The sequence below is a fragment of the Choloepus didactylus genome, chromosome 4 (assembly GCF_015220235.1).
Source record: "Choloepus didactylus isolate mChoDid1 chromosome 4, mChoDid1.pri, whole genome shotgun sequence".
Lineage (NCBI taxonomy): Eukaryota > Metazoa > Chordata > Mammalia > Pilosa > Megalonychidae > Choloepus > Choloepus didactylus.
Window position 1 is genome coordinate 86,422,756 of NC_051310.1, and position 23,824 is coordinate 86,446,579.

Here is a 23,824-nt window from a genome sequence, read left to right on the forward strand (position 1 = left end):
TATCTGGGCATTAGTCCTTCAGAGATCCTTGTAGCAGGTCTACTAGGTGCTAGGCACTGTGCTAAGTTCTGGGGATGTAATGGGGACACCAGGCATCTCTGGTTCCTGCCCTCATGTGCTTAGCAATGTAGTGGCAGAGGTGACACTGAAGGAGGGGTCCCCATGATGAATGCATAATTACAGAGTGAGATCCACCTCAGGAAGGCAAGGCAGGAGTTCCAGGAGAGTCACACGGTGGTGGTGGTGGGGGTGCTATCTGAAGGATGAGCTATGAATGATCAACAGGGAAAGAATGGGATGTTGGCCAAATGTTAGGGCGACACACAACACATGCAAATGGTACGATTCCTCCATTCATAGATGAGGAAACTGAGGCCCAAGGTCTTGCCCAAGGTCAGAGCTAATTATAGACAGAGCCAGAACTAGCAACCAGTGAACCCAATGCCCATTCCCTTCCAGCTAAATCACATGGATTTTATTTATATCCCACTTATAGATTATCCCAAAATACTTGGTCAATAAAACCCAGAATATTGAATTAAAACCACATCCCTCAAGACCACAAGCATAAATAATGATCATGTTTTAATGCCTGTGATACTTTTTCATTTTTCAAGTCCAAAGGGTTCTCATCATATCAAAATTCAAGACTTCCTACTGGAAGAATGGGAACGTCATATAACCTTGCCTAAAATGCACTGGCAAGTTTCTGTAAGGGTGCAGTGCTAATGTGGCGTGAGCTGTGAGTCCAGACTGACTTCACGCCCCAGCAGGGGGTTTCAGAGCTGCACAGGGCTATTGGGTGACTCTTGGCTGTTCACAGATTGTAATAACCAGGGGTCCCTCTCGTGGGCTCCGGAGACTTCTGGGGATTTAACGCGGTTGCGGTGACCATGCCCTCGCCACTGTGTGCATGCGCTGCATACTGAAACATTCTTTTGAAAAGCCGATCAGAATCCGCTTGCAGTGTGTGCTTGTGCATGTAAATGCGCAGAACAAGGGCTGGAAAGAACCGCTGCGGAGCACACTCTGTCCAGAGGTTACCTCTGGGGAGCGAGTGCGACGAGGAGGGGGTGCGATGTGGCTTTCTTTTTGCTCTACTCTCGTGTTGTGCAAAATTGCACGCAAGAACGTATTCGTGTATTACACATTTAATACATATGCATTAATATTTTTTAAAGAAAAATCTTAAACAAAAATAACATCTCAATAGAACAAAGGTGCTTCTCCGCAGATCGCAGCAGCGCTTCCCCTGGAGGTGGCTGCCCTCTCTAGAAACCTCAGAGTGACTCCCTCTTGACCACCATGCAGTAGAAGGGGAAAACGAGCTCTCAGCCGCTTCCCCGCAGAAGATTCCGAAAGTTGGAAGCGCGGGGGGAATCGCTCCACTTGCAGACCGCGCTCCGTAACCCACACGCTTAAGGAAAGTCTGGACTTTCCGGCGGGCGCACCCCCCACCCCCCTCCATCGCTGGTACTGATGTGAGAGGGTGGGGCCGCGGAGGGGCGGGGCAATCCCAGCCTGCACCCCCACCCTATCTCCCGCCCCCCTCCCCTCCAGCCCCGCCCGCGCTCGCCCCCCGCCCGCGCCCCAGGCGCCCGGCCCGCCCCCTCCCCTCGGCGCGCAAACCTAGCTCGCGACACCGCGCGGCTCTGCAGCTGTCTCCCGAGCGCGGGCTGCGCCGCCGGAGCCGCTGGGCCGGGGAAGTACTGGCTGTTCATTCCCGGCCCGGCTCCTCCAGGCGCTCGCAGGCATGCAGCTCGGGAGCAGACGGCGCGCCCCCGGCCGCTGCTGAGCGGACCAGGGCGGCAGGGGCGAGCGCCAGCCGAGCCCTCCCACCTTGCCCCGGGGCCGACGAGCGGCGCCCCCGGACCACCTCCTCTTCGCCTGCAGCCCCGCCAGCGCTACCCCCCGCGGGCCGTAAGGGCTCATGCAGCCGCCAAGGTAAGCACGGGCCGGGAGCTGGGAGGACAGGGCTTGCTGACATCCCCGAGGCGCTGCCGACACTTGCTGGGGCCGCGCGCGGCACTGCTTTGGTTCTCCCCAGCCCCGCGTCTTGTCTGGGTCTCATCTTGCCAAGATTTGGAACTCTGCTGCGCCTCGACCGCCTTAGCTCTTGGCAGAAAAGTTTTTGTGGTTTGGTATTTGCTCTTTTTTCCTAAAATGCTGTCTCCCAGGCAGCCAGCAGCGCGCGTGTTTGGGTGGACCGGCGCACGTCCCTTCTACTGCGTGTCGCCTGGGAGCTCCCTCTCCCTGGCGGAGCCGCGGGCAGAGGCAGCCACCCGCGGCCCCTCCGGGAGCCCCCATTGGCCCGCGTCGCCCGGGCTCCCGCCTCACGCACCGCGCCGGGCTGCGCGACCAGCTACCCGACCGTGGAGAGAGCGCCTGTCCCCGGGGGCTTCGGCGCGGCTCAGCGTCCCGGCTCTGGTCCGAGCGGCGCTCTGCCTGGGCCCTCCGGGAGGCATGGAGGTGCGGCGCTTTGGTTGAGAGCGAATGGATGAGATTCCCGAGCGGCCCAGGCGTTCCTGAGAGGACAAGCAGGAAGGGCACGACAACTCCGAGCCTGGCTCGCGCCGTCGCTCATCCCAGAGAGCCGGTCGGGGCAGGGGGACAGGTGTATTTACTGGGAGGGCCGACGTGGGGGGACGCTCGGATGCAATCCTTGAACGCAGCCTGTTTACGTAATTGCATTAGATTTGCTCGGAGGTAGAATCAGTTCCTCCAAATTGAGATTTTAATGGGAGCCTGCGAGCTGTTATTACGTGGTGTGGTTTCAAAAGGCGTTGAATTGTATTTATTTTATAAATTGAGTGTCTTGGGGACGGATTAGGGAAAATAGCGCCATCTAGCGGAAATGGTGAGCACAGAGGTTGGGTTTTCTCAAAGAGGGTAAAGCAGTTCTGTGTATCCACAGCTCAGCACGCCGGACTTAAAGCAGAACTGAGGCTCACACTGAGTGCCTCTGTCACTTCAAAGAACACCATCAGCTTCTGCATCTGCCTTTAGTATCCTCCTGCAAAAACATAACATAACATATTCCCTGCCAGAAGATGTCCCTTCCAAGGGCATCCGTTGCAGAGATCTGATAAACTTATGCACGGACCTTGCTTTCCTCCTGTCCACCACAGACAGGTGATTTTTCAGGTGAATCTTGAGCCATGACCCCTAGAAAAGAGATTGGCTGTGACCTGAAGGGCAGCTGAAGGAGAGTTGGCAAGGGGGCTCTTGACAATCTGTGCGAGAAGAAAACATAGCCTACATGGGCTAGTTGAAAATAGCATTTTTTGCAGAGACAAGGAAGGGGTTTTCTGCTGTCGCACTACCACATCAGGTTTCAAGCAAGCTCCTGTTATAAGGAAGGTGATCTCCAGTGTAGAACTGTGCATGCTTTGCTGGGTTGCAGCAGGCATGGACAAAGGCTCTGGGTGGGGCACTCACCCATCCACCCAGCTCTATATTCTCTGTGGGCAGGTTTTTGCTGCCACCTTCCAGGCCAAAGAATGTTAGCAATGAGCTGGGTTCTCCCTGTGCTGAAAGGCATGTTGCTTCCTTGTGTTGGTTCCGTCGTGGTGTGCTGCTTGCCGCCCTTGTGATGCTCCTAAGCCATGGTGGTGGTGAGTAAGGGTCCGGTAGCCTTTTCTCAAGTGTCCTGCTCCCATCATTTCCCGGCCAGGTGACAGACAGGTGCTTACACTCAGAATGGACGTGTGGGATGGTGAGAGGCTTGTTCCCCCTCACTCCCTATGCTGCCTCAAACTATCTTTCCATTTGCAAGTGTTTATTAAATAACTAGATCTGTGACGAAAGGGGTATCACAGGAATTTGGTGTCTTGTCAAACAGGGCGTCTCTGACTTATGCTAAGAAACCTCGTCTGCTTTCTGTCTTTACATACCTCTCATAAGGCATGCACTGTTTCTCCCCAACGTGTCATTACAATGCACAGAGGCCAGGGACGCTCTTATTTAACGAGATCCCTTGACCTGGCCCTTCAGAGCACCATGTGGGGCCAATACAGGGAATCTTAGACGAGGAGATGCCAAATGAAATGGGTAGGTGGGAGCATCCCTGATGTTGGGACAGGGAGCTTTAGAGCCACTCTCCCAGGGATTTTCACGGCTCCTGGGAAGCCAGCAGGAACAGGGGCTGTTGTTTCCATTTCTCAGAAGGAACTGATGTCCAAAGAAGTGGCATAGCCAAGGTTCTGCTGGCCTGAAGTGATTTTTTCCCCTACAGCCTACGACCAACGGAATTCAGTTCATGCACATGGTTTTACAAAGCAGGGTGGCAAAAATTGGTCTCCCTTAAAGCAGGCAGTGTACGACATGTAAGGGGACATGGGCACTGATCCCTCCAGAAGTCTGCCATCCAGGGGAAATGACAAGACATTCCCAAGGGGAACTAAGCAAAAACAAACAACAGGAATTACTGGAAACCAGTGTGGGCTAATTGCAGTCTGTTAGATCTGTGACATGAAAAGCCACTACCCTTTTAAAGCTAATTGTTCTAGAACTTGACCTATCCTATCGCAAAGGTCAGTTAAAATAACTTTTAAGTGTTTGGGGTGTTCCTGTGGCCCTTTAGGAGAATGGCTTTGCTGTTCAGGCAACATTCATCATTCATTCATTCCACAAACTTGACTGAACATAAATTTAATCTGAAGAAAGGAAGCTTCAAGATTTCCTACCTGTCAGGTGTACACCCCATTCAAATGACAGGCTCTTCTTTTTCTTATTTTGACTGAATGACAGCTCAATTTCAGCCTACCTTACCTTACCAACAGAGTTATGAAGATGCAATGAACAGGACAGTAGAAAATATTAAGAACTATACTTATAAAGGCAGGTGGAAGTCAGCCTCTTCAGTGACAAAAGAACAAAACTTAAAAAGATGCCCAGTTTCTTAGCCAGGTCTGTCTTGTGAGTAGCAAAAGCTGTGTTGTATTTGAGCCTAGGGGTTGGGAGGCAGGGATGCCTAGTGAGGTGTGAAACTTTAAAATTCTAAGAGCAGAAGGAAGAAGAAATTTTGAAATTTGAACAGAAATAGAAAAAAATATATACAAATATATTTTATAGCCCCATTTCAAAAATTTAAAGTCACGGTTAATTGATGACCATAAAACTGTCCCATGTACCTATGAAATTTTTATATCCAGATTAACTGCAGTAAAGCATGAAAATATAGCAAACACAGTTTATGCAGAGAGTTAATTACAGAATCACTGGTCGAGTTTACTTCTTGCTTTTCAATTGTTTGTTGAAAGCAGTGCTACAAGGTGCAGAACTTCCAGGGATCCAGATAATCTGGATTTGCCAAGTCTGAAAATCAGGCAAAAATTTGAAAACAAAAGATTCAGTCAATAATCTGGTTTAAAAAAAAAAAAAAAAAAAAAAAGACCAATTCTAGTGGATTCTGTGTCCTGCATGGGGTAAGCAGATATCAGCAAAGGATCTGAGTGAAAAAGCCCTGAAGTTCATTTACTTCTGTCTCTTTGGAACATTATTTAGTAGTTACCATCCACTGAGCTTCTCCTTGCTTCATTTTTCATCTTCCTAAACTCCTGACAGCAGTGGCAGGCACCCCCTGCTCCCAAGTGGCAGCTCAGACATCTTTAGGAGAGGACACAATTTTTGGAATTACCTTTTGTACCTCAAGTGCCATTTAGTAGCCCAGGGGACTGTGGAATCTTAGAACTGAGGTCTTTGCAGTAGTTTGCCATGGCTGACAGCAACAATTTGCCCTCTTTCCTAATAATACTCTTCTTTCTTCCATCCTTATAAACAGAGATATTCCTCCTAAGCCCTCAGGAAGAGTTTCAATTCCTTTACTTTATTCTTAGCATCCTTTTCTTCTTGAAGATGATGCTAACAATTGTTCTCCTCGATAGCTGTTTTGAAGCATGTCTTCCTTGGTAATAACTTAAAAAAAAAAAAAGATTAGGTGGAAACTTACCCATGGAAGCTTATCCTCTGTCATGACTATCAAAACTTATACGTGCTGCCTCGACATCCATCTTACTTTGGCTAAGCTGCTTGCCCCAACACTGACCCATGGCCCAGTTAGTGAACAGTTTTTCACCCCTGGAGCGTAGACTCCTCAGAGTTCAAACCCATATCTGTAGTCACGACCCACATCACCTATGAGCTCCCAAGCAGATTGCACTCCCCATGGACCCCTCTCTTGCTGGAACCGGTGAGTAACTATCTTTTCTCATGCATTTTGGCCTCGGTTTCCCATTGTGTCCCACCTTAACCTCCACCAAGACCCAAACTTAAATACAACTTAACTAAGTAGAAACAGCCTCCTACACATTTGTCATGTCACAACCATTGTCAGCTACAATGTAGACTCTGCTTTAGAATTCACGCTCCTGTAAACCTATGTTTTTTCCAGTGCTGTCATTACATTCACAATGTTGTGCTTCCACTTGCTGGTTGGTTTTCTCTGGCAGAGATGCCATTACCTGTTCAAATTCTGGCTGTCAAATATGCTTGGTCAAAATCGTCTGCTGGGCAATACTGGATCATCTTACTTAGAAACTTGCAGTCTGGGTGCATTTTTAGCTCCTTTCAGTGGCATCCTGAGGAATAGATTGTTCTCCCAGGAGCACATCCTTGGGATGCTTGTTTCTTCCACACTGGGTTAAGTCTAGTTGCCAGAAGAGCCCCCAGATATATATATTTCATTCATAGAATCATAGAAATTGCAGGGTTTACTCAAAGCAGTTGTATCTTGAGAAGAATAACTTTCATTTGGAAGTTTTGGTGTATGATGTACTTTCATTTACATTTAATTAATCTCCTTTATGGAAGGAGATGGAGTATGAATAATAAACAGATTTTTTTATGCTATTGCATTTTCTTAGATGGGCTTCCATTTCTACCAGGGAGGCAGAGCGAAAAGAACTGCTGAGCTCAGAGGCCAGGCTCACCTGTAGAAATTTCCAGGTTCATAATAGCTTCCCCTCACAGCTGTAGCCCTGCTGATCACAGCCCTCACTGCTAAGTTTGGACAGGTCATTTTTGCCCCAGAACATAGGATTCATGGAGGTCCCACTTAATTTGTTATACATCAGTCAGTGCAGCCAAAATACAGTTGGATATTCAGGTTTCAGAATACTGATTTCAAAATGCTTTCCTTAGTGTCCTTGGCATTGTGTCTTTGAGTATCTCAAGATCATATGGCAAGGAAACGCTAGATGAAAAGGCTCTTCCATGCTGCAAGAGTTTTGCATTGCTTCTGTTTTTCTCTGCTGGGAGCATTTGAGAAAGGAGATCCCTGAACTCCAGCCATCTGATTTCTTCATGTGGCAACAGATGCTGTTGATGAGGTCTATTGGACTCTGGGCCTGGTAGGAACATATCACTCTCCTGAGCATGGGCCAAGAGTTAAGAGGGGCAAGCCAAGCCCTAGTCAAGGTGGTACCCAACCCCTCCCTTTCCCAGACAGTGGTCAGTCTATAGGGGCAGAAGCCCAACTGGCCTTGAAGTTGAGAAGTGCTCTAAATGGCTGGTGAGAGTGACTGCAATGATCTGATATTGTAGATAGATTTACCCAAACTCTCCCTGTTGTGTAATAATTAGCTATCATTCACAAGCTGTTTAGCCCAGCTAGGAACTTTCTAAATACTTGAACTAAAAAATATCATTTACCATCCAAAAGAAAGAAAATGAATCCTATCATCTAATTGTTTCAACTGCCTAAGTTTTTAAGGGAAGAGTGGGTTTCCAGGGAAATAATTTTACATTTTTTGTTTATTCCTGGAAAACAGTATATCTCTACACATATTTCCATTTTTAATGCATGATCTATTGTTCCGGTTTGCTAATGTTCCCATTATGCAAAATACCAGAAATGGATTGGATTTTATAAAGTGGATTTATTAGGTTACAGAGTTACAGTTCTAAGGCCACAGAAGTGTCCAAACTAAGGCATCAACAAGAGGATACCTTTACTAAAGAAAGGCGGATGGTGTCTGGAACACTCTGGCAGCTGGGAAGGCACATGGCTGGCGTCTGTTGGTCCTTTGCTCCCGGGTTGTATTCAAAATGGCTTCATCCAAAATGTCTCTGGGCATCTGTCTTAGCTTCTCTCTCTCAGCCCTTGTGCATCCTTGTTTCTTTCTCCCAAGGCATTTCTCTGTAAGCATCTGGAGGTCCTCTCTTAGCTTCTCCAGGACAAACCCAGGACTTCATCTCTTAGCTTAGCATCTCCAGAGGTCCTTCTGTCTGCATCTCCAAGCATCTCCAAGCATTAGCCTCTGTGTTGGCTCTTGAGCTCTCTTCATATGCCAGTGAACTAATCAAGACCCACCCTGAATGGGTCCACCCCTCCAAGGAAATAATTTAATTAAAGTTATCACCCACAGTTGATTGAGTCACATCTCCATGGAAACACTCAATCAAAAGTTTCTACCCTAATCAAAAGACTAATAAATCTGCCCCCACAAGATTGCATTAAAAAACATGGCTTTCTGGAGAACATAACATATCCAAACCAGCACATCCATCATTATACATATGGGGCATATTATTTGGTTGACAGAAAAAAAGGAAACCCCGGGTGAAAATGAGAAACAGCTGTAGTTTAGTGAAAAAAAACACTGAACTTGGCATCCCAAACCCTGGGTTTGAGCCTCTGCCCTGCCATTTACATTCTTGGTGGCCTTGGATAAGTCACTTAACCTCCCTGAGTCTCAGTCTCCACATTTATGAAATGGAGATGGCTGTGCCCATCACGTAGGCTTGTTGAGGGGACTTCAGAGTTGTATCAGAGAGCTTCTCTTCTCCTGGGTGCTCAACATGATTTGAGTGTTAACTGATAATGCACTTTGAACCCATGCAGAAGTCAGAGTTACCTAGGAGTCCTTGGGGAATTCTGCAGTTTTCCTCCTGTTTCCCACAAATATGGAGGCTCTTAGCAGAGGGTCTGGTGCATCATGAACTCTTCAAAGAACAATCTTATCCATGACATTAAACTCACATTAGCAACTTATTTTTTAGCACCCACTCCATGCCAGTCATCTGTTCTTAATGGTTTATTATTGCATTAACTCATTTAATCCTCACGACAACCCTCTGAGGGAGTTACAAGTGTATTCCCATTTTACAGACAAAATCACCAAGGCTTAGAGAGCCTGTGTCATCCAGAGTGCATGTTTTTAGCCAGTATGCTGTACTGCCTCTCTAATGTGGAAGTGAAAAAATTCCCTTGACCTCCAACACATTTTTTAAAAAAATGATGGTGGTAGAAGAGAATGTCATAAAAGGGCACGTTTGTTCTGAATTAGCACTCTCCCTCACTTCCCATCAGCTGGGGATCTTCTCTGTTTCAGCCTTGCATTAGCCGTTCTAAACAATTTTGAATTTGATGAATAACTTGGTTATCTCCTTCTCTTGCTAAATGTCTATGGTATTTGCATTTGGCCCCAAAAGTGTTCACTAATCCAAATACTCCAGCCTTCTGCTGTGTTGAGAGAGAGACCCAGACTCACTGTCTGTTCTAACAGTGCCATTTGGTGGATAAACGATTCCAAGCTGGTTCCCCTCCCAAGAACTTACTGGAATGGTGAGAGGCAGACGCTGCATAGTCGGTGGTGTATCACAGAAACCTGGTAGGTGCTTTATGTGGGTACCTGAAGCTGTTTTAAAATGGCAAGGTGGTAACATGCTTTTGAGGTGTGGTTTCAGGTTTACAGTAGTATTGTTAGGAGCTGTTACTCAAGAATTTTTATGCTGGCATTCTAAAACATAACAACATCACTCTTCAAATAACATTTCACGCTTGCTCAGTAACATTTTCTCATGGGGACTTCAGAAGCATTACAGATGCGGCCCCAGAATGGCTGCTCAGAGTCAGGTGTGGGCCAGGCCAGTTAGATCCAAAACCCAACACCAGGTCACAGGATCCCTGGAAACATGGAACTGTGGGGCTGGGAAACCCCCTCAGGCAGCCAGGCCCATGATTCTGCGGATTGAGAAGCTGAGGGTACAGAGATAGGAGAACCTGCCCAGGCCATACAGCTAGGGGTGGGACCAGCCCCAAATCCCAGATCTCTCTTTTCTCACATTCACTGAAGATTCTTAAAAGTCTTGACCTCAACACAGACAACTAAGCCATTGGCAATTGCTTATTTCTCTCTTACAATGTGCCCAGATGGATACCAGGCTTTGTAGGTAGAAGAATTTGCAAGCTTATAGACCAGATAGTAGGTACACCCTGGAGTCTGGGATAAGAGGCTCATGAGGAAAGTGGAGGGGGGGCTTTCATATATGAGATTGCATGTAATCCCAGGAGGAAGAAAGGGGAAGTATCTACAGACAAAAACAAGGCTGCTGCAGGAGCTTAGTGAAGAGCTCGAGGTCAAGAAGGACAGATATGAAAAGGGTATAAATCCATAGAAAAGTGGGCCTGGAAACTGTTGGCAGATCATCAGGAAGACTAGAACAAGGGAACCAGAAAGGGATCCCTAGTTGCTGTTCAGAGCAAGAGAATGAGTGAGAAAGAAGAACGCCTGCATTGTACGATGCAGGGGGTTAGTGGAGGAAGAGGGAAACTCAGTGCCTGGGGAGGAGCTTGTGAGCCCGTCAGAGACGACAGAGGCACCCAGACCTGCCCACACCCCACGCTGGCCCCAAGCCAGTTCGGTGATCTCAGGTCAGGTACTTACTTACCTTCTGCAGGGAAGAGGGGGGAAATGTGAGTTGTCTGCCTTCCAAATGAGAAGGGACAGAATAAGCATCTTTAAATGGGCTTTGGAGTCCAAGAGGAGAAGAGGAGATTATGTAGCTGTTAGAAGGCACTTGGCATCCCTCACATGGAATGTTTTATAGTTAATTCTGTTGGTTCATACATCTATACTTCCCCCTTGGTCAGCAAATCCAGTTCTTAGACCATTTAGCTCCTGCTGTGGTGGGGGAGTCCCCAAGACTATTTGCCTGAGAGGAAAAGTAAAGTAGGAAGTGTCCACTGGGGAGACAACAGTCAGTGCACTAGCAAAGGAAGCTGCTAGAGAGAGACACACATTTTATATGTGCTTATGTACACATAGAAATGTCTAGAAAAATACACAAGAAACTGTTAACAGTGATCGCCTCCAGGGAGAGTGACCTGACTTCATTTAACAGGAAACTGATTTTATTAACATGTGCATAATTACTGTTTCAGTGTTGTTGTTTTTTTTTTTAATTTGATTCTACATGGAAGGAAACTGAAAGCCCAGAAAATGTGTTCTTTGAAGATTTTCTTTAAAAGAAAAAAAAAGTTTCCTTTTACGTCTTCCCAGAACAATGAACAATGAATATATCCGTGCCTATCAGCAGGGATGTGCTTCTGGAAGGTTCTGAAAGCGGCACTCAGGCCAAGCTGGTCCTCCCAGCCATGAAAGTTCCCAGATTCCTAAACACAAATAGAGGACCATGGGGCTGGGAAAGGATCCAAGGTGCAACCTGTAAGAATCAAGGAAATCCACATCAAAGAGGTTTTTATTGCCAAGGTGGGAAAGCAAGATTCACAAGTGCTTTGTAGGAAGACTCCCGGGGAGGCCTGCTCCTACCTTGTCTTGGAAACAGATAGGTCAAGGAAGTTCTATGGCCATCCATCCCAGAGACCACCTGGGGGGGGGGGGGGCGTCATAATTAAGGGTTGCTAATTTGTCCTTGTGGCTAAAATATACAAATGTCCTTCCACACAGGGCCTGGACCCCAAGGTTTCCACACTGTGCCTCACCCACCCACCTAGCAAGTGTCACTTTTCATAGCCACTTTGGTGGGTTATATTCTAAAATAATAGATTAATCCTATTAAGCATGATTTAAAGTCTCAAATAATGGGACCAAATGCAGCGTACTTTCTGAAAAGAGAACATGAAATCAGACCAATCTATTAGCATTCTTTGAGGAGGCAGAAACAGGCCTGGAGACTAGAGAGAAACCGAGGGATGAGTTATGTTTAGACTTCCAAAATTCCTTCTGACAAATTCCACCCCAAAGGTCATTTCTAACATGAAGTCACCCCAGAATGTGGGGAGTGGGGATCATCACAGATTGGAATTGTCCTTAGAGACAGGAAACAAAAACTAGGATAAACTAGGTACTTTTCTAGATGAATAATTATAAACAGTGGGGATCCCCAAGGATGGCTGGTGCACTCAGACTTAGTTTAAATTTGCATAGATTATCTGAAGAAGAGAATGCCTGCCGATGAAATGAAGGCTCTGCAGAGAGAAGGGGGCAAACAAATGGTGATTAACTGCAGGACAAGCAAGAAAATGCTCATTAAGCTTTCTCAGGGGCAAGCCTAAATTAATGCATTTAGGAGAACATAATCCAAATTACAAGAAAATAGACTCTGCCCTGTCTGTTTACAGCCTTAAAAAAGGATCTTGGGGTCTTTGCAAAATATTTGTTCGCTGAAGTCTGTGCAGAACCAAGTGTTCAGAAAATGCTGAAATGTTTTCAAAAATGGTGTTGGCAACTAAGCCAAAAATAGTCTATCCAGGCTATTCCCAAACCTGGCAGCTCTATTACCTTCCCATCCAGAAAAGGATCTCGGAACTGTGGAAGGATGAGAAAGTAGTCACCCAGACAGAAGGCTTCCACGAGAGGCTGGGCTTTGTTCTTTTAGGGCTGCAGGGTGGAAAAATGAAGCCAGAAAGGTGATATGATCAAAGGCTATAAAACCTTGAAGGTTATCGAGAGGGTGAACAAGGACTGATTCATCAAATCTGGACACCCAGACCTTAGGGTAGCCCTTGAAGTTTGAAAGAGGAATTTGTGGGATGAATTTAAAAGAAGGATTGGTTCACGGTTGGAGTTGTAGATTTAAGCAATTCAGTTCCTCAGGACATGGTATAGCAACTGATGGGGGCTGGGAGTTGCTCAAGAAATTTTGCCAAAGTCTTGGTCAATAAACGAATAATGGATTAAGAGCCATTTGGCACCATATCCCTACACGGCTGAGGTCAGCAGAATTACTTCTTGGCACCAGTGCTGGCCCATTAGCTTCCTCCATATTAGTCAAGGATCTGTTAGTGCAAATGAGAGAACTCTAAATCAAACTAGTTTAAGGAAACTAAAGAATTTTGTTGGCTCACGTAGCTGGAACAGGTACTGGTATAGCTCAAAGGAGCTAAAGAAGAGGTGCCGGGAGAGTTCCATGCCGAAGGGTGGCTTGTGGAGGGTTAGCCCTGAAAATCTCCATCAGGTTCCTCAGGACCCTCCAGATACAGTACAATCTACATAAAAACAATATGCCAGCTTTGCAAGTGCAACTTCAACCCTCAGCACTCAAAACCACTCACCTTCCCACCGGATTGCTACCCCTAAACTTGTTCTGTGTAGGAATCAGCAGGCTCCCCAGCAGCAGTAGTCTCAGGGAAGCCGCTGATTGGTCCAGCTTGGGTCATGTGCCAGTCACTGCTTTATTGGAAGGGATTGTTAAATTATCTATTTTGCCTTGACTTTAAGCCCAGTGGGATAAACTGATGGACTTGACCTGGGTCCTGTGAGCAGCCAGGGATTGATGGGGGGAGGAGAGCACGGGAAGGAGATTGATAGAACTTTGTGAACCTAGCAGTTCCCTACATATTAGTGACCTGCAGAAGCATGGAAAATGCAGATGCCCAGGCCCCACCCCCAGAGATTCAGATTAAGCTTCACACTGGTCTCCCAAAAGAATAAATCCCTCTGCTTTTTGAGGCCTTGGAGGGTAGGACTCCCTTCCAGGTGCTAAAAATCCACCTCCTAGCTGAGCATGTGCTGGCCCTTTAAACTTTCTTCAGCTCCCTTTCCTTCCAGCCTCAACCCTCTCTCCTGGAGCCATGCTCAAGGGTTTGCAGATCCCCAGGCAGGCCATACGTTTGTGCATGGTTGCACTTGGTGTTCATTCTACCTGGACTCCTTTCCCTGTCTGCACTCCCTCCCTTGCCCACCACCTTCCCCTTACACACTCCACACTGGGAAAACATCCCTCTGCACCACTCACCTCAGACTGGTGCCTGTGCATGGTGCCTCCCCCATCAGGGTCTGTGCTGTGCTTTATTGAAACGATGGCCAATTTACCCATCTTGTCTTGACGTTAGCCCAGCATGGCCTTGCTCACCCTCGTTGGAATGACTTGCACCTAGCACGCCAAGCACAGGGTTTGGAGTGCACAGCTCTGCCACTTATTAGCCAGTGACGGGGGAGTGTTTAAGCTCTCTCAGCCTCAGTTTCCTCAAATGAAAAATGAGGACAGTAAGAGAACCCACGTTAGTGTTAAGTGTCTCAGAATGTAACATGCTTAGCCAGTAAGATATTAGCCATTATTGCTGTCATTTATTTCCATAAGTGAATCCTGCAAGACACTTCGTAAAGGTGACCTTTTGGCAAAGCCCCCACAGGACAGTTAGTCATTCACTCCTGACCTCTCCTTTACCACTCATCTTCCCGTTAGCTGTTTCTACCAGCAATTCAAAGACAGGGGCCATCTTATTTATTTCTTCATTGCCCCAGTGACTGGCACAGTGTGTTGGGGGGTGGGAGGGGCATGCGGTAGGTGCTAAATAAATGTTTATTGACCGATAACTCGGGGCCCTAAATTTGGGAACAGGTGTTCATACCCAGAGGCTGGCAAAGCTGGAATTTCTGCCAAACATTGCCAGTGGGAGGGCTGCAGAATTCTGTAGAACCTTCCTTCCAGGGCCTTGACTATGGAAGCCCACCACCCCTATCCAGAAGGTGGAGGGGAAAGATGGGGGAGGAGCCTCCATAAGCGGGCTGGGGGAGAGGAAGCCAGGACCAGCAGAAGAAAGGCTCTGCCATCAGGCCTGAGCTGCACCCTCGGGGAGAAAGCCTGGGTGGTCTGACTCTCCGGGGCTGTTCATTTGAAATCAGTTACACATTATGGGCGTTCCTATGGCCAGTGGAGACCTGTGTTTCAAAGCCCAGCATTTTAAGAATCTTATTCCTGTGGAGAGTTGGCAAGTTGTCAGTAAGCAGGTTGGCTTGGCCAGTATAGACAGATTTCTCGAGGTGAGCACAACCCCATACTGCTCTTTTGGGGGCTGGATTCTTCCTGATAGTCTAAACTGTATAATGGCCAAATCCCCACTTTAGGGATGTCCAAATGCGGCCTCAGTTAACACATAGTCTCCTCGTGAGAGGAAAAAAAGCCACTTTCCATCCCTTTCCCAAAGTATTTATTTGCCATGAGACTTGGATCTCTCCCCACAATGGCGGCCAGTCTCCTAGCAGGGGCGCCAGGGACTCCTGTAACCCAGTGCAGCTCCTCAGTTGTATTCAGTGCAGTCCTGAGGTGACCATACCATTCCTTCCAGATGATGAAACTGAGGGGTAGAGGTTAAAGTCCTGCCAAACAAAAGTCCATTCTTAGGCCAGAGCAGTGCCGGAAGAATCCAGGCTTCTCGGGGCCCTGAGCCATCATCTCTGACCTGGAGAAGCGGCAGACATGGTGGTGGTAGTCACTTACTGTCCTGGCTGCTAGGAGTGCTGGTGGGCCCAGTCTCTCTCATTAGCAAGGGGCTTTAGAACCAGCTTGTGAAAGGCAGAGTCCAATAAATGGTGTTAACTGGTAGGCCTCAAAGGTGGAGAGGCCGCTGGGGTGCCTGGCAGTGATTTTTCTTGGCATGTGCTTCAGGGGGCCAGGGGTGCTGCTGGAATGGGCTGTTGTCCTGGGATTCTGCAGAATAAATTGAGAGTCTGGCCCAAGGACTGCCAATCTTGAAGTGAATGCCCCTTTGAGACCTGGATTTTGAGAGGGGATGGGTTTTCACTGGACTGTCTTGTAGCATTTTGCAAACCTGTGCCTAAAATGAATCTTTGTTTGGGGGGATAAGATTTAAGCTTGTTGTTCTTAGACCTAAGTCTTTTGAGGGGAATGCAGCAGCACCCCAACTGTAAATGCAACAGTTGCCCCATGGCGTTTTGACTGAGGAAACAGCACTTCCTGTTGCCCCAGTGCATACTTGCTGATGGAGGCAAAGTCCTGCTGCACGGAGTTCTCACTTCGCAGGCAGGGCCTTCTTCCCCTACCCCTAAAGCCTGCGCCTCCCACACTCCCCCTTCTTGCAGGCGGATCCCTGAATGCAGAGCCAGCACGGCAGCCTGTGTGGCCTTCGGCAAGTGAGGGCTGCGATCCTGCTGAAGAGAAACATCTAAATTGGATAAAAATCCAGAATTTTTACCCCCAAGAAACCAGATGGGTAGGTGAGGGGGGCAAGAGAGGAATTGGTTTGACTAAAAACACTTGCTTTAGCATATTTGTATTTTATCCCAAAGATGTTTCTCAGGAAGTTACCAGTCCCTGCAATCCACCAACCACAGTCAGAGAGCTGCAGGGCCTAGGAAACCATGGGAAGGAGACTTTTCTGTGTTGGAAAAATAAGCGACCGAGTTAGGAGAGGTCACCACCCTAATACGGTCCCGGGAAGGGCCTTGCGGCCCTCGCTAGTGCAGCGCCAGATGGTAAGGCCCTGCGCGCCGCGGGGACCGCCGCGTTTACACCTCCCCCAGGGTGGCAGCTCTGGCCTCCGGCCGCGCGGTCAGGCCCGCAGGTCCCGAGGGGGCAAGTCCTCGGGAAGCAGGGAGGTGCTCGGCGAGGATGCTGGAGGCAGTCCGAGCCCAGGCGGGGTGCCGGGGTGGGTGGCCCGGGGTCACGCCGGGAGGCACCCCTGAGGCGCATTGGTGGCGGAGATCCAGCGGGCCATCTCGCCCAGCCCCGGGCAACTCGGAAGCGGATTTTTCAGCCTGGGGACAGTGCCGGGGACACATCCGAGTGAGAGAGTTGAGCCAGGAGGTGTCGGTGGCGGCTGCGGGACGTCGGTCCGGTTGGAAAGAGGGGCTGGGGATCTTCTCCGAGCAAAATTTCTAATTGGACTGCGTGTGTGCGGGGAGGGTTGGGGGACGCGCTACCGCCCTTTGCGCTCCGCGGCCTGCCCGTCCCGGGAGACTGGGCCTTTTCTGGGTGGGCGCCCGCGGCATGGAGACGGCGCTGGGGCAGGGGAGCCGGAGCGCGCCCCCAACTCCCGGGATTCCCGAGGTGGGACGGCCTGTGTCCTCGCCCGGCCACCTCCCCCAGCGGGCCGCGCTGAAACCGGAGCGCGAGGAGGCGGGGCCGCGTAGACATTGGCAGGGAACCGAGTGATGGATGGCGGGGGAGGGGCGCGCAGGGGGGCGGGGCGCGCGGGGCGCCCGCGGCCGAGGTGAACCGAGCCTCCCGGCTCGCTGCTCCCGCCGGCGGAGCCAAGCTGCCCTTTCTCCGCAGCGTGATTTATTTTCTTCTTTTCTTCTCCTAAACTCTTCTTCCAGGGAGAGGCTAGTGGTAACAGGCCGAGCTGGATGGATGGGTATGGGGAGAAGGGCAGGACCTTCAGCCCTGGGATTCTGGCCGACCCTCGCCTTCCTTCTCTGCAGCTTTCCCGCAGGTAAGACGCTGTCCCCCTGGCCGGCGGGACGGCCGCTCGGGCGCTACGGACCCGCTCCCCCGGGCCTCCCGCAGCACTGGGCTACATGTCGGCGGGCGAGTCGGGGCTGAAGTTTGCCGACTCCTCTCGGGCCCTTCTCTCCCATTTCCACGGGTCTTTGTTTCTCCCGCGCCCCGCAGAGGAGCGATGGATGCCCGTGGGGACCCGAGAAGGGACCCTGTCCGGGCTGCAGCGAGGAGGAGCCGGGCGGGAAGATCGCAGGGGCCGGGGGCGCCTCCCTTCCCTCTGCCTCCTTCTGAGAAAAGGGGTGCCAGGAAGGCGCCCTGCTGGAGGAGGAAAAGGGCCGGCACGGACTCGGTGCTGGGTCACTTTCTCCAGCTCTTCAGTTTGCAAACCTGCCGATGCCCGGGGTGGAGCCGGGGGCGTCCCTGAGGTCCTTGCGGAGTCCCAAACGCCAGATCCTCGGGGACCCCGTCCTGCTCCCACGCGTTTGTCCACGCGGGGATGCCCACGCGCCCGGCTCCAATGCGCCCGTATTCCCGTTTGATAACATTTTGCGTCGCCCCGTTTGTTTTTATTGTGTCAGAAAGGGAGAGAATTTCAGAATTAAAGCTGAAAAAGCCCATCTGTTTCCAATGAATCCCCCATAGTTTTTCACAATGTTTTTGGCAGATCGCTGCTTTCAAATTCCTCGGAGCCCGGACCTCTTGTTTTTGTTGGGGGAAGGGAGACCAACTCCACAGAGAAGCATTTGTTCCTTCCCAAACGCTCCAGTTTCTTTACTTTTTTTTCCCCCCTTCGGGGGGAGGGGGGAAGCACGAAACTTAAATCCCTGGTCTGTTTTCTTTATAATGTTTCGTAAAACTTTATTTCATTTTTGCCATATGCTGCTTAGAGCCTGGGAACGCCAGTTAAACCCTTTATACCCATTTTTCTCTTGCTAAAAATACAAATAAACACAGTGTCACGGGCCAAATGGTTCCCGTGGCAAGGCGCGATTTCCCGGCGGTTTCCATTGTGTTGCAGGGTTCAGAGGTGTCCTTTTGCAAAAATTCAGGCTTGATGGGGCACGGCCCGGGCTTTCGCACTGCAGCTGGACCCTGATCCGCAGCCCCCGCGCACACCCAGGCTTTGCAAGAAGAGACTTGAGTTAGACTCGAATTGGGTTGTTTTGTTTTGCTCTGCAGCCAACTGGGTTTCAAGGAACTGGCAGAACTGGGCAGTCCGGGCTCGGCCTGGCTGCGAGTTGGGGCTCCCAGAGCGCAGACCCGGCAGGCAGCGGTAGGGGGAGATTGATCAGTTTACCTCTCTTCCCAGCCCAATCCCTGGGTCCCCAGCGCCCGCCCGTGCGCCTGGCTCACTCCGCAGCTTGCGCGCCCCAGGGGCGTCCCGGAGAGCCGCAACCTGCTCCTCAGCCCCGGACTCCACCGGGGAGTCCCCGGCCAAGGGCAAGATGGCAGTGCGACCGTGCCCCTTTGCCCTGGATTGATAAAACCTCCACAGTCGGTCAACAGCACGGCGTCCTTCTCGCCCTGCACCCCCCATCCACTCCTTTTAAAAGGCACTTTCCCTCCCACGGAAAGGTCTGGCCTAAAGGCTGAATTTAGTTCCCTCCCAATAATTAAAACAATAAAATAAAAACCACACTCTTCTTTAAAAAGAAACCCTCCTTTTAGAGAAGCAGGAGTTTGCAGTTTGTGTTCACCTAGGTTTGTTCCAGATAAAGATCCAGCCCATTGGAAGTTTTATCAGATGGGTTGATAAATGGCTTTTGTCCCTTGGCTGCTGTGGGGGATGTGATCTCAGCTCCAAGCTGAAATTGAGAAGGGGGGCTTAGAGGCGATTAAAACAACACCTTACCGCTCTTAAAGTGGCAGCACTTGTTAACTTCTTGGGCTGGAGAGAGAGGAGAGGAAGGGCTGGCAGAAGGTACTAGAGGTAGGCTGGAGCTGGAAGGGCTGGGTATTTTTGTTTCGTTTTTTTTTTCTCAATTCTCTTCTCCATTTTAAAAACATTTTTTAAATTTTATTTTAAAGTATCTCAGCATAGTCTGAGGAACGCTGGTGAGTTATATAATTCACAACCCAAATTCCATCACTTTTGTTTCCAAGAAACCCATTTCTTTTTGGCGTGGAGGCTGGTAACTAAAACCTGGCAGATAGAGCAGATAGCTGCTGGACTCTCCTGCCAACTGGCTAATGTTTCTTCTAATTTGAGGCCTTGACAGCTGCATTTAGTCACAAATGCCCACCTGACTGAAAACTGAGCTTCCAGCATCCCCAACTAAATAAACTGGGGGATCCAAGGCTTGGGTCTCCAGAAGCCTGGGTCAAAAGACAGTTTCTTAAGAGATGAAATGGGCAGTTTCCACAACGAAGAGGTAGACTGTCATATTCTTTGACATGTTGGCCCAGGAGAGGAGCCCCTTTGGAATAATGTCACAGAACCTACAGGTCCCTGGTACAGAGCAAAGAAGACAGGGATGGGAGTTAGAGCAAGAGAAAGAAAAAAAAAGCACTTGTGAGTGTGAAGCCCAGTGACACACCATCAGGGACCCTGTGTGGCTGCTCTTCCACTGAAGTCAGGTGGAAGCTGTGAAGCCGCGTGAAAGACAAGATTTGTTCCATGCAAGTAAACTTGAGTGACTGCCAGGAGTAAACCCATAGGGGTGCAAATTAAATTGGACATAGTTCTGTGGAAAAAGAGGCCTTAACCTCTCCTGGACTGAGAGCATTTATGTTTTTTGAGAGTGTTTTTATTTACTCCTTCAACCTGTCCAGCCCCCTTACTCAGTGGCAGCATTCAGGGTCCACATCTCAGCCAGGTTCAGCATCTGCCCCCAGCCAGCCTTTTCTGGTCAAGAGAAAAGACCACGGGGCTGCAAGGGTGTCTGTGGGTACAGAGGACAAGCAGACAGAAGTGGTCACGTCTACCCTGGAGGGGAAGTCCAGAAACGGCATCTCAGAAGAGCCTTCCAGAAGTAGCATCCTCTTCAAAATATACTCAGTAGATACTTTTTAAACTTTTAACCCATCATGACTTATTAAAACAGATTAATTAGAGCAGTCCATCAAAGATACATGTTTCAGACATGTGGACATGCTTCCTGTTAGCTGCATGTTGATGCTGTATGCTAGCTCAATGTGTATTCCCCTGGGAACTTGTTAGAACTACAAATTCTGGAACCTAGCAGTCTGTTTCAACCGGCCCTACAGGGGAGTCCAGTGCCTGCTCAAGTTTGAGGACCACTTGTTCTGAGGGTGGTTGTCCTGTAGCCTTTCTTTTCTCCTTGTTTCGTTCCCTGTACTTTTAAACTGCAGTTGCTTTAGAAATGGTAGTCCTCATCCTCGGTGGGGAAAGTAAGGTTGGGGAGACCAGCCCCTTTGGTGGTGTCCAAGTATACATCTGTGTCATTAGAGAAAGGAGACTTTTGCAATCAGAGCAGCTCTCCAGAAATGTGTGAGAAAGTCACGCTGCTCTCCACCTCATTGCTCCCCCAGTAGGACTTTGTGTTGCAAAGAGAGAACGAAATGTTGCCCAGTTGCAAGAGCCAGATAATGGTGGAGCCAGACTGTGGTCCTGCTGTGTGCACGCCAGGGGCTCTGCAGGGAGCTGACTGAGCAGAGCCTCAGCAACCTGGGAGAGCAGATGTGTGAAATCCCTACCGGTGGGTGGCCCCTTAAGCCCCAAGGGTGTGCTGGGGAGTAAGGTCTTCTGCTTTGAAGGAGAAACCTCCCTGCAAGGTCGGAGAAGTTGCTAGCAGTTACCCAGTGCAAAGGACATGTGAGGGGAGAGGTGATCCATAAGTTCCTGCTCTCAGATAAGAATACTCTGCGAGACAGAGAAGAGGGATCCTGGGACCCTGTGGAGGTAGGAGGGGACCAGTTTCCATGTTGGAGAGAGAGTTGATTCCTGCCAAAAATGCTGTTTGGGGTGAAATGTGCAAAGTCTCGAGTTGGAGCAGATGTGGATTTGGTTGAGTGCCGATCAGATGACACTGGCTAAATTCAACCTGCCTAAAATTGAAAACCCTGTTTGTTCTTCTAGTATGACCCAACTCATCCTGGTTTGTCTGGAACTTAACTAGTTTGAAAACTGAAAATAAAGACCCACCAGGCCCACCAGAGCAATTGCTCACCCTGCTTTCTTCCCCTCCTGTCCGTCGACTCATCAGGGGCCCTGCTCCCCACCCTACAGCCCCCACCCCCACCCCCACCCAGAATCGTGAAGTCTTCTCTCCATGTGGTCCCCTCTCCTGGGACTGGGCTGGGAGTCCCTCCTGTCTCCTTCCCTCCTTCCTGTGACTGCAGCAGCCGAGCAGCCCCAGGACCTGCCCTCTCCCCCCACACACTCTGCTGCCAAGTGCACACTCTAAAACTCCCGCTCTGGAACCTGGAGCTCCTCGGGACCCTCTTTGGAGCATCCAGAAGGGAAAAGCTCTCTGGCCCCACCCGCCTCTCAGGCCACATTTCCGTGGCCCCAGGTCACTCCTGTCCTCCCCACACTTCACCAGCACCTACCCGTGGGTCCCTAGTTTAGAGTGGAATGCCCGCCACCCACCATCTTGATCAAGGCCCGGGCTCAGAGCTGCCTGCCTCTTGGGGTGCGATGCAGACTCGCAGCCAGCAGCTCTGCTGTCCCACTGGTGTCTTTGGCACTGTCGCTTTGGCTGCTGATGCCAGCCTGTCCTCTGGTCCCATGGCTTCGTGGGTCTTGGGGTTTTGTCCTCTTTTAAATCACTGGTTCCGTTTGTAAGAGGAGGAACCTCATTTTCTGCCTCTTTTTAATACCCCTCTCCTCCCCATCCACCAAGCGTGCCTGGCACAACAGGACCCTTGTTTTTATTGTGTTTTGGTTTGATTTGGTTTGGTGCTCATTGTACAAAGGTTTCTTTTTCCCCCGGGTACCCCATTTTATTCCAAAATAATATTTTTTGGTTATAAAAATCATGCTCATTTTAAAATCTAAAGCCAAAATGGATTAATAAGGAAATATAAATAACCTGAAATCCAACCTTTCATAGATACATATTGTTAATTGACATTTCATGAAGTCCTCTAAGATAATAATACCTTGATATTGTTCTCTCCAAAGTATGACATTTTGAAGGAGAGTAATTGGTAAAGTCATCCGTTTACTGAATGGCCATTGCATACCAGAAGTTCTGCTAAATGCTTTAAATACATCATCTCATGTATTTAAAGCACCTCATGAGCTCATCACATCTCTATGAGGATTATCATTCCCATTTGATGAGGAAACAGAGGGTCAGAGAGGCTGCTAACGTTACATAGCTCAGTTACACTGCAGAACCACGTGTGAAACCCAGTCACTGCCCTTTTCCCCTCTGTGGATAAACACAGACATTAAATTTTCTGTGTACATTATATAAGACTTGGGGGAGGATAAAAAGAAGAAATGAACTTTGGAGGTATGATGGGATGGCAGAATGGAGAATGACCATATATTCCAGCTTTTTTTGCCTCCTCTCAAAGGCCTTCTCTGCTCCCTAGCCATCCCTTGGCTTAGCTTTCTAAAGGGAGACGCCACCCAGTCACAGGTTGGGAAGACAAGTTGGCAAGACTGTAATTGTGCAAATTTTTCCAAGCCAGATTTATGCCCATTGGGTTTTGCTTACTTATTCATTTTGTGCACCATTTCACCCGAGCAGTCAGAATACCAAGGCGCCTTTAAAGTGGCCCTCCTGCTCCCAGGTCCCTGCAGAGAGCAGCCCATTATGGCTCCTCATACTGAGGAATGTCCCATGAACACAGGCTCACACACATATGTGTGCCAGCTGGGTGTGTGCCCGGCTGACATGCATTTGCCCTCCCACTGCAGGAGGAAGGTGGAGGAGGAAGGCCTTTCTGAGGATGGTGGTGAGGGAGAAAAGCCACTTCAATCGAATCTTGACCTGGGCTGGCCAAGCTGATGAGCCCAGGGCTGCTGAAGGCAGAGCCAGGGTGGAAAATGACCGTCTCGGAAGGGTGTCCTAGACTTTAGCAGAAAAGTTTTATGCCTCAAAACAGGAAGACTAAGTGAACATTGCCCACCTGGAAGCTTCATTTACATCTGAAAAGTGGCAGCTCTGCCTACAACCTTGTAGAACCCAGAGCAGGCCAGCTCTCTGCCCTAAGACACTGTGTATTAGCATGGAATCCTGCACCCAGCCGTGGTCCACTGTGGGCTGCCCTCTTCAGTGTCCTTTCCTGCTTGCTGTTGATTTGGCCCCACACAGGCCCCAGGGGGAGCTGGGGGAGGGTAGCGTCTGTAGAAAGCTGAGGTGTGCCCTTTTCCTTGGCACTGGTGGTTTCTTGCAGTGACTTGGCATGTGTGGAAGCTGGGACACGGCAGCATCTGGGAATCCTCCCAGGGGAGGGGGTGGCATCACCAGAGGAGCTCTAG

The 23,824-nt window shown here is 49.4% G+C and overlaps 1 protein-coding gene across 5 annotated transcripts in view; it reads left to right on the forward strand.

Moving 5' to 3' along the window:
* The first annotated feature begins 1,648 nt into the window (after positions 1-1,648).
* Positions 1,649-23,824, forward strand: part of RGMA (repulsive guidance molecule BMP co-receptor a) — a 43,800-nt gene continuing 21,624 nt past the window's right edge. Inside the window, exons 1-2 of one of the 5 annotated variants that reach the window (XM_037832955.1) lie at positions 1,649-1,944; positions 17,304-17,419. In XM_037832955.1, the coding sequence (XP_037688883.1) occupies positions 1,931-1,944; positions 17,304-17,419 (130 nt within the window). In that variant the 5' untranslated portion in view covers positions 1,649-1,930. Of the gene's footprint in view, positions 1,945-16,062; positions 16,199-16,621; positions 16,818-16,894; positions 17,035-17,303; positions 17,420-23,824 lie in introns of those variants that run through there. The other 4 variants (XM_037832956.1, XM_037832954.1, XM_037832957.1 and 1 more) reach the window with 4 other exon arrangements.